This window comes from Crocodylus porosus, unplaced genomic scaffold (assembly GCF_001723895.1).
Source record: "Crocodylus porosus isolate Cpor-Errol unplaced genomic scaffold, CroPor_comp1, whole genome shotgun sequence".
Classification (NCBI taxonomy): domain Eukaryota; kingdom Metazoa; phylum Chordata; order Crocodylia; family Crocodylidae; genus Crocodylus; species Crocodylus porosus.
Genome location: NW_017728906.1, coordinates 96,093,438 through 96,103,792, shown reverse-complemented (window position 1 = coordinate 96,103,792; position 10,355 = coordinate 96,093,438). Strand labels below are relative to the sequence as shown.

The 10,355-nt window shown below is 38.7% G+C and overlaps 1 protein-coding gene across 1 annotated transcript in view; it reads right to left on the bottom strand.

Annotated features, from left to right (window-relative positions):
- Positions 1–10,355, bottom strand: part of COL4A1 (collagen type IV alpha 1 chain) — a 193,659-nt gene that overhangs the window by 56,129 nt on the left and 127,175 nt on the right. The window contains exons 22-24 of the mRNA XM_019529666.1: positions 7,400–7,492; positions 4,978–5,061; positions 3,413–3,483 (exon numbers count right to left, since the gene is read on the bottom strand). Coding sequence (XP_019385211.1) covers positions 3,413–3,483; positions 4,978–5,061; positions 7,400–7,492 — 248 coding nt within the window. The remainder of the gene's footprint in view (positions 1–3,412; positions 3,484–4,977; positions 5,062–7,399; positions 7,493–10,355) is intronic.

Below are 10,355 nucleotides of genomic sequence, written 5' to 3'. Positions count from 1 at the left end.
GATCCTCTTGCTGGGGTCGTTTGACCCCAGTATTATTTCCTGCTATGGCGGGGGGTTGGACTAGATGATCTACTCAGGTCCCTTCTGACCCTAGAAACTATGAAACTATGAATTCCTGATACAGCCAATTTTCTTTATATTGGTACCAATCCAATATTGGACCTATGTATCAGTGCACCTCTACTATTTACTTTTGTAACCTTCTGTTATTGTGAATCTTGTAAATTATATCTTGTAGTTATCTAAACATTCCACTTGAGGTAATATACCACACACTTACCCTAGTTTAGACAAATTGCTAAATTATTTTCCTTAGTTATATACCATGTTTACTCAAATATAAGATGAGCTTTTTGCCCACAATCAGCTTGAGGAAAAAGGCTCCTCATCTTACATTCACATACAAGGAAAACTCAATAAATACACTGTCTATCATTAAACTGTGGCCAAAAGCAGCATGTGCTCATTAATGTAAACCAAGTATGAGGTTGATTAAAATGCAGCCAACACAGAATATGACCATAAAACACACGGCCCATATTGGCCAAACATACTAATGTGAACCTACCACAAGGACAGATTAATCAAATCCACCTGAATAAAATACATGGAAGTGCCCATTGCATTTGCTCCCCCTCAACACCAACTCTTTTCCAAGTCATGGTAAGCCACTATATTTAATATATTTCAACTTTGTCTTCATTCCGACAGCTCAGCTGTGCCTTTCTTTCCCATTTCCAATTATTCCTGTTTCTTTACCAGCCTTAAAGATCTGGCAAACATCACCAAACAGGGTACCAAACAGTTCAGCCAGAATCTCTGCTGCCCCTTCTCTCAACCCAACACATATGCTTAATGTGACCCTGCTCTCCATGAGGTGGAGCCAGACCAGATTGCCCTGCACTTCATCTGCATATAATTTTTGAGAGGATCCCAGGACTCTTGACAAGAACACCCAGTTCCAGTCATGACTGGAGGCTAATTAGCACATGGATCCTATATGGGTCAGGTATCTGGAGTACACACACATACAGAGCAATGCTGAGATGTAAGTCTACCATGGCTATATAACACTGTTGACTCTGCTGGAGCCCAGCCCAATGATCTATACAGTAAGCCTTTCAGCTTTGGGCTAATATCATCATACTTTATGCTATATAGAAGTAAACACAAAGCTGTAAAAAATGTAAGCTGCTTAAAGGTATGTTTATGGAGTACCTGTACTAAAGCTTGCAGCAGTTTCAAAAAGGGTAAAACACAGCAATTCTGGATGAACTAAGTCTATGTGTATCCACAGCATAAAATCACTGTTTTCAAATTTGGCCCTCAATTCCACGTGATAAGGGTTGAACAGGGTCTGATAGTCAAGGGGAGGGAGGGCTAAAGGGGAGAAACTGGTGGGGGACAGAGAGCAAGAGGGTCACCTGATTCCCACAGATTTACTTTTCCTGCTGTAACAGTGAGAGGGGCAAACCTCCAATAATTAGATTCCATACCTGGAAAATTGTAACACATTTACAATTTTTCTATATATAGAATTACATTATTAGCAGGTCATTTTATATTCAGGGTCATCACATATTCAAGTAAACAAGGTATTTTATCTGCAATAAAACTATGCTAGACAGCACTGTATACATACAACTATATCTATACAGAGAACATAGCAAATGGTTCTTACAAACATCCTTTGTGAGATGAAAAGTACAACCATTTCAGATTCCACATTTGCTTCAAGTAAGATCCTGTTTCTTACCCAACTTTACCATTTATCTAACTGAGACTCATGATCAAGTATCTTTGCTTGCAGTCACAGTGGAAAACTGATAAATTTTATGACAATCCACTTCTAAAATTTTCTTCCCCTTCATAGTTAGATTACACTGGTCACATCTACATGAAATGTTTACTGTGGAGCTGCCTAATTAGCTCTGCTGTAAATGTCTCTGTGTCTACGCATGCCCCCCTATTAGGGTACAACAAACTAATGAACTCCAGAGCAAGCTAGCAGAGCATGTGTACGCACTGCCTACCTGGCTGGGACACAAGGGTGCTTCAGTGTGGGGGCTCCCAGCCAGCTAGCCCTGTACTGAAATACCCTTTTGCCCCAGCCAACCTCTCCACCAGACATTGAGCCCAGTCAGAGCAACCCTGGTCTCCAATCAGGCTCAATATGCTGCACATGAATAAACTCCAAAGCAATAAGCTCTGGAGGTTATTCATATGCATTAGTTGCATGTGTAGGCATTTCCACTGCCTCCTAATTTTTTTAAAATTTTAATACATATCTCTGGTGCCTTAGCATCAGCTAATTTACTGTATTGCTGGTCTATTTTGAAACAGAGCTATTGTACAATAGCACTGAGTGTTTCCAGTGACCTATGTAATGGAAAATAAATATAGGAACATGGACCTGGAAGGGACCTTCTGGGTCATCAATGCAGACCCCTGCTTGTCAGAAACTGCAAGTCCTTCTAGAAACTTGTCTCACTCTATCTTAAAGGTATGCAGTATTTTTATCCCCATTACATTGGCTGGAAGGTTATTCCGGAACTAGGTTACTCTAGTAATTAGGAACCTTCCAACTTTCAGCTTAAATTTATTCATGATTAGTTTAAGTCCATTTGCTCTTCTGCTAATATTTTCCTTAAGTTCTGTTCTTTTCCTTTTATGGTGTTTACCCCCCATATGCATTTATAGAGAACAGTCATATCCCTGCTTAGTTTTTGTTGTGCTGTATTAAAGAAGCAAAGCTCTTCTAGTCTCTTCTTGTAAGATAGAACCATTCCCTCGATCATCTTAGTAGTCCTATTTGGCATGTGTTCTAGTTTTAGTTTCTTGTTCTTGAACATGGGTAACCAGCACTGTACACAGTATTCCAGATGAGGTCTCACCAGGGCCTTGTTACAGGGACACTATCACTCCCTTATCTCTCCTGGATATGCCACTACATGGGTATCCTAAGATCACTGTGAAGTGGCAAAGTAGTTTCCTCTGGTGAAGAAAGAGTTAGAGACTACCAGTTCTTACCTTCTACAGAGGCAGCCAATGGAGGAAGGAGAATTAAAAGGTAGGCAGATGAGGACAGAAAATGGGACAGAACCCTGCACTGCTGCAGTGAAATGGAGGGAAACTGAAGGAGATATTCTGGCCAATGAAGCAACAATGCACTGCAAGAAGTCACCCAGTATAATCATACATACAAACACATATACAGTTGTATCACACTACTGTCTCACAGTCTTTCTGTGTACATAACCAGGAGCTTCTCAACCTCAGTCAATTCCAGTGAATGAACTAACTTACAGTTGAACATGTCTAGTCCCCTGTTGCATGACACTGCACTTTGTACTACTAAATATACTTCTATTTCTATTGTTCCAGTCCTCAGAACCAGGAAAGGTTTACTTACAGGCACTCCTTGAATACCATTGAGTCCAGGCAAGCCCCTATCCCCTTTGGCACCTGTCTGTCCTGGAAAGCCTTGTGAAGAAAATGAAAAACAGGTTTATTATAGATCTACTTCTTCTAAAATAGCTGCCCTCTCCACACATGCAAAAACCTGAAATAAGGTCCTGGGACCACTTTTGGGGTAGCCTCCTAACTGGTCTCAAGAATGCCAGAGACAGAGAGGTCAAGAGTTGTGGTAGGGAATGCTCTCAGGATGGCTTCACCACCTTCATTTCCAGGTTTGTTGCCTGCCCAGTAGAAGGAAGTGAATAGAGTAGCTTATCTCAGTCCCAGGAGTATAGGAAATGATACACATATATTTTATATGATCCCTTAATATCAAGGGATGGGCAGCATATCCTGCCTAATAACTGAAACCGCTATTTAAACTCTGCAATAAATTGAACGGCCTCATTGTCATTCTACTTCACCAACTACGAAGCACTTATATGGTGCACATATATGATATTACAGTGTCTGCCTGATGAACAAGGATCCCGGTTTTCTCTGATTAAAAAATCCCCAATTTTAGGATTTATAAAGTATGCCAAAATCCACATTTTTCTGGGTTTAAAATGAAACACCAGTACTATAGAGAGAGATATATAGTTGTGTTTCATTTTTCTTGAAAAGCACATTGCTTGCCTTTAAAGTTTTTAAAGTATTATATTTGTGAGTGTATTTTAAAGTTTATTTCAAGCACATTGATTATTCCACACTGAAGTTAAATTTATAGGCCCAAATTCACAATTCATATATCAATTAATTTGTTCTGCATGATAAATCTAAGCATTTTAGTTTCAAAGCACATTTCTAACTCCAGTTTTGACTGTTGTCAAAATGCTGTCTGTCAGAGAAAGGATACATGGGAGGCAGGGATTTCTTTTATTGGTAAAACTATGTCATTGAGATAGAGTTAGACAAGCTTTTGAATGCAAGGCATTTTTCATCAGCTGGGATCCTGGTTTTCTCTGATAAAGTAAATCCCCAATTTTCAGATTAAAAAAGTAACCCAAAATCCACTTTTTTGCTTAGTTAAAATGAAACATCCCTAATATATATTGATGTATTAGGGCTGTTTCATTTATATCTATACATCTATAGATATAGATATATACGCATATATAAAATGATATTTTTAGATCACAGGCTTCAAAATAGGATGATTAACTCACACTGAAAAGCATACTCTAACCATAGAGAGAGTGACTAATGAAGAAAACAACTCCCTAGACAGAACTGATAATTACTGAAGAGCCTCTCCATGTTCATCATCTGTAAAAACAACATTTAAGCAATCCTTTTCAAAAGCATTCAGTGTTTGCCTGCTTGTACTTCCTTTGAAACAAATAGTAAAACTTTTGTCACTCCAGTGTGAGTAGAGTTAGTCTAACAGTGAGAAAATCCCATTCTTTTAATGCCTACAAGATGATTTGATTAATGGAAAATATATGGCATTGTCTGAGAACACCTAATGCAGAGTTTTGTTCCACTTCTGGAGTTGTTTGTTTTGCTTTGGGAATTTACCTTTGGGTCCAGGTGGCCCTTGTAATCCTGGGAGTCCAGGAAGTATTAACGCATCGCATGTGGTGCAAGTGTCACCTTTATCACCTGAAAACAAACAGAAAAAGAAAGAAAAATAAAAATTAAACAAACTCTAACATAATAAGGGTCTCATATACTGTGACGTGCAACACTGATAGCAAATTTGTTACATTAGTCAAATGCTTAAATGAGAATGCATTAGAATACTTATTTATAATTCTTTAAATAAAAACTTTAAAGGTATTAAAAAAAACCAAAGTATTTGAGAAAATATGTTTAGAGTTATGTGAATGGGAGAAAAGACAAAATGTGACTGAAATGGAGGCATAAGAACTAGAGAGATCTATACTGGATTAACAAATTGAAGATGAAAGGGAAAATGGGAAGTCTTAACTCCATTTAAATTTTGCAGTTGTGGACAACAACAATGGAAACAGATTTGAAAGACATAAATATAACAAATGTAAACAAATGCAAAGCCATTCATTTCAGTAGCATGGGGTCTTGGTATTGCTTTGTTTTTTGCATACTTTTGTCAACACTACTGAAATCCATGCAGCTAGGCCTAGTTATACATGTTTTAATTGAAATGAAGAAAAAGACCAAAAAGAAGAAATTATGGGATGCTGTGTTAGCTTCCCTTTCCAAGGAAGGACAGTAGACATGTTCAGCCTAAGTAGTAACATTTTATACTTAAGAGATAAACAGATTTGGACACATCAATGGATTTGAGAATGAAAGATTGCTATGACCTGATGACAGTTAGTTTTATAGGTAGGGAACCTGAAAGAGAAAACTACAATTGAGACAAGCATGAAGTTAGAGCAGTGCTTCAGGAAAGACCAAAAAATGTTTTAACTATTCCTGTTGCTAGTTACAGCCTGTAAAATAATCAATGTGGCATAGAATAAAATATTTATTTTGAAATCTCTCTTGAAAAGAAAACCCCTCTTAAAAAAAGTCCCCCACTAAACCAGACTGAGTATACCCAAACACACTTGAACAAAACCCAAAGCAGCAAACTGGTAAAATAAAGAATAGGTAAGGTAGCAGATACAGACATGAAGTTGGAGGGTTAGTGAATTCAACTTGACTTTACTGTCAGTTCGTGCTTTGTCTTACTAGTAAAAATATATACACTTCCTAGAGCACTATTAAGGAAATTCCTGTTTGATTTCCCAAGAAAATAGTGTGCCCCCCGCAAGTCTCCTAGCTTTTCAAAAACAAGAATATAAAAAAACTCTAAATTTTTCAAAATATTCCATGACCCTCATTAATTAAAAGTGTTATTGTAAGCTTTGTGACTTCAGACCTGATTCTGAAGATGCTGAGATCTCACAGTTTCTGGGAGGGGTACTATTAGGCTTTTCTGTTCAAGCCTCTGGGATCATTTTAAATTCTGTATATGCCTAACTTTACTGCAGGCCAAGTAGAATCAGCTTTCAGAACCTGATTTAGCTTATCAGCCTCTCTAACATCTGCTGGACCAACATCCATTTAAACAGGCAAAATTGAATTCCCCATCTTTTCTCCCAAATCCACCCCCTCATGACATTCTTTATCACTAGGGCCCCATCTGCCCACCTGAAGTGTGATTAACCAGTTAATCATGCCTCAAGGGGTCACATTCAATCAATTAATGGTGTGATAAAAAGAGGAATAAGCTACAAAGTTATTCCACAAAATTGTAGCTGATTCCGATCATGACATTATTTGAACTTTCGGCTAGGGGCCTCTATGACTAGGAGCCCTGTCAGGTGATTGCAGCTCCCAGCTGTGGGGGGAGGCAACATGTGCACCCCCAAGCCTGGAAACTCCCAGCTGACAGGGCTTCTCATGAACCCCATGGCTGGGAGATTGCATAAGCTGTGGTCTGCCAGCCATGGGTTGCATGGAGAACCCCCCCCCCATGGTAGGGAGTGCCATCAACTGAAGGGGCTTCCAGCTGCAGAAGCTTGCTTCTTGCCAATGCAGGGGGAGCCTGGGATTGGACTCCTCTAACCCTAGCAATAAGGTGTGATGGGAACTAATTTGCAATTCCACAATTACACCTCCCTGGCATGCATGTGTGGCACGACCAGAGGAACGATTGTGTGGATAACGCATTAAGTCCCATCGTGCCTTTACCTGCATATATAGAAGGCCCTGTAGCATTGAGTGGAGGCTATTGGAATTACAAACTGAAGTGTGCATCAGATATCTGGATTTAAGATTGCATTTATTCCTCTCACTCAAGTCTCTAACCTGGAAAATCGCTTTATCTTCAGTTGGCTACTCATATGGTTTGAATAAGACCTCAGATGCTCAGCATCCTACAGTTTCAAAGTTCTAGTGCAAAGCAGAAGAGACTCAAAACCACTGGATAGACCAAATACAAGCTACTAGCTCACTTGAAAAGCATTACCTTTCTGTCCTCTCTCTCCTCTGAATCCTGATTGTCCCTCAGGCCCAGGAGGACCAGGATCACCACGCTCTCCAGGTGCACAATCCAAGATTCCATTTCCTAGTGGAATAAAATAATAAAGAGCATTGATTTCCAAGTCCAAATTTCCTGGTAGTTCCAAGTCAACATCATTGCTACCTAGATCATTGTGATCCATAATAAAATACCTTTAGGTAGGCAGTTTTATTTGTCCAGCTCTACTATTGTAGAAAATTTTTGCAGCACTCTTGTACAACTTAAACCAACAGGGTTCTATAGGTATTTTAACCCTATGTAGATGTCACTTTAAAAATCTATGCCATTATGGACAACTTCCAGTCTCACCATATTAAAGTTGCATATAACTTTCATTTAAAAGCTTATTTCCATATTCCCATCTTAGAAAATTGGTGTGGAATTTAAACTGATCTTTCAGGCCAATAAGACTGTTTCTGAATGATCTGAAGAAAATTCATAAAATAGACTTCAGTTACATGTACATTTCTAATTTTCATTTTTGTCTAAAATGTGTTGGTGCCCTTCTAAATCAAAAGCAGACTGTTAATAACTTTTCAGATTTTCCACATTGATAAATATCCCTGAAAACTCACATACCAGATGTATATTTTTAAAAGTGTTTTATAATTCAAGGAAGAATAACAAGTGAGAAAGTCCATGGATACCTCAGATTTGAACACAGAATGATACTTCTCTTGTTAAACATCATTGTTTTTTAAATTTAATTTTTCTGTTAAGGATTTTTATAGAGAATGATTAATTTCTATATGTTTTTTCAAACTATCCAGAATACTGCAGCAGGGATGTTATTCTCTAGTTAGTTCTGTAGGCAGAGTAAAAACTCACAACATAGGAATGTTATAATTTTTATTGATCTATACAGAACTTTAACATAAGGAAGGCACTAGCTACGTAACTCTTCTCTCCCCCACTATTTAATAAGATGTTTTTCTATTACTTTAACTAATTAGTTAATGAATTAATATGTGATATGTACATTTATTTTCAAGATATGAACCACTATAAATCAACCAACTGCTGCCTTTATGTCACAGGTTACAAATTAGATATGATGTAATAAAATGCTCAAGTTAATTTAAGGTGCACAATCTAACAAGGTTGACAATAAAGCAAATTAAACAGAATGATGTTGGTTGCCTAAAAATGAAAAGTAGAACATAAGCAGTGTTTTTAATCTTTTTAAACCTTTTCCTCTTCTATTTCTGTATTGTTCTTCAGTTAAAATAACCACGTTCAACTCAGCTCAGATGATTAAAATTCCGTAATTCAAAGGCATTTCCAAGACTACAGGGAATGCTTCCAGCAAGTGATATAACTTTCATGTTGAACAAATTTTTCTGTAAAGACTATCTGAAGGCACAGATGGCCAAAAGCTAACTGAAAACATATGGCTGAAGAGTATAGTAATGGAATTATAAAGTAGAAAATTAGGAAGCAAGTGGAAATGTCTAAATTTAACTAGTGTTTGCTTAATGAACTATTAATGTGTCCCTAGTTAGCAATTAACTCTAAAATATGTCTGCTTATTTGCAATGGTCTACTACTTATTTTATGTTGACTGGTATGCATTATTCAAAATGAAGTGCTAGCATATATTACAATCTGCCTAGTCAAATGCTTCTTCATAGCAAATAATCATATTCTCAACTGCTTTAAACTAATGTGGTCCTACTGAAGTCAATAGAGCTGTGCCAAATAGCACCAATGGAGAGCCTAGCCATAGACATTTAAGAATAACTTGACAATTTAAGTCACTATGGCAATAATTTATAAAAAGAGTGATGGCAAGAGAGAAGTCCTGTCACTTTCATCCTGAGCCTGCAAATTATTCAACATAGGTGGCTTGGGAGTGTACCTGAACAGCCTACGGCAGCCTTAAGAGCAACACACTACCATCCTCAGGCTGGATAATGCATAGTGGTGTAACTCCTAAGTTGTGTATCTTCCCTAATTTGTAGCTTATTCACTCCCGGGCTTGCTTCAGAGACTGTGAAGAAATAACTTCAGATCATGTATACCAGGAGTGGACCACAAGTAGCATGTGCAGTAGTTATGTTGCACATGAGCTCTAGACACTCAGTAAAGGTGTCACTGCCAAAAGCCAGGTAAACCTTTTCTTGGCTCTGCAACCACTGCCAAATTCAGGACCTCGGATCCTGCCTCACTTGCCACATAAAACTGCAGCACTTTTGGGACCAGTGAAAGATTAACTGATCATTGCCACTGGATAACTAGCAAAGATGAAGAAAATCTGGACTAGCAGTAACATCACAATGAAAGTGAAACTCCAACTACTATATATGCTGCTGTCATTTCAGCTCTCTATGGCTATGAGACATGGACACCCACTAGGAAACTCAAGAAGTGAATTGAGACTTCTGAAATGCGATACTTCAGAGGACTTGTATGCATACCCTACACTGCACACTGAACAAATGAGTCTGTGAAAGAGCAAATCAGACAAGAAGTTGGCAAATGCGAACTTAGTCAAAATCGTAAGATGCAGTGGTTTGAACATGTAACAAGAAGGCTCAGCACCCTTGCCAATACCATCCTGCAGGGTGCTGAGGGCAGACAAAGAAGAAGAGGAAGACCTAGGACGAGCTAGACCACCAGCATCAGAGACTGGTCAAAAAAACCTGCACAAAAAATGCACAGCAGCACATGTGGGGGCAGTGCACACTGCTCAAAACCGGAGCCTGGCCAGCCAAAGCCATGCTCCGGCAGCCAGACAGGCTCCAAGTGGCTCCAACTGCGACCCAGGAGGCCCTCCTGGGTAAGGCTGCCCCATAGTTTCATAGGTCCCTCAGAAGGGACCTGAGTAGATCATCTAGTCCGACCCCCTGCCATGGCAGGAAAGAGTACTGGGGTCAAACGACCCCAGCAAGGTGCAGTTTAG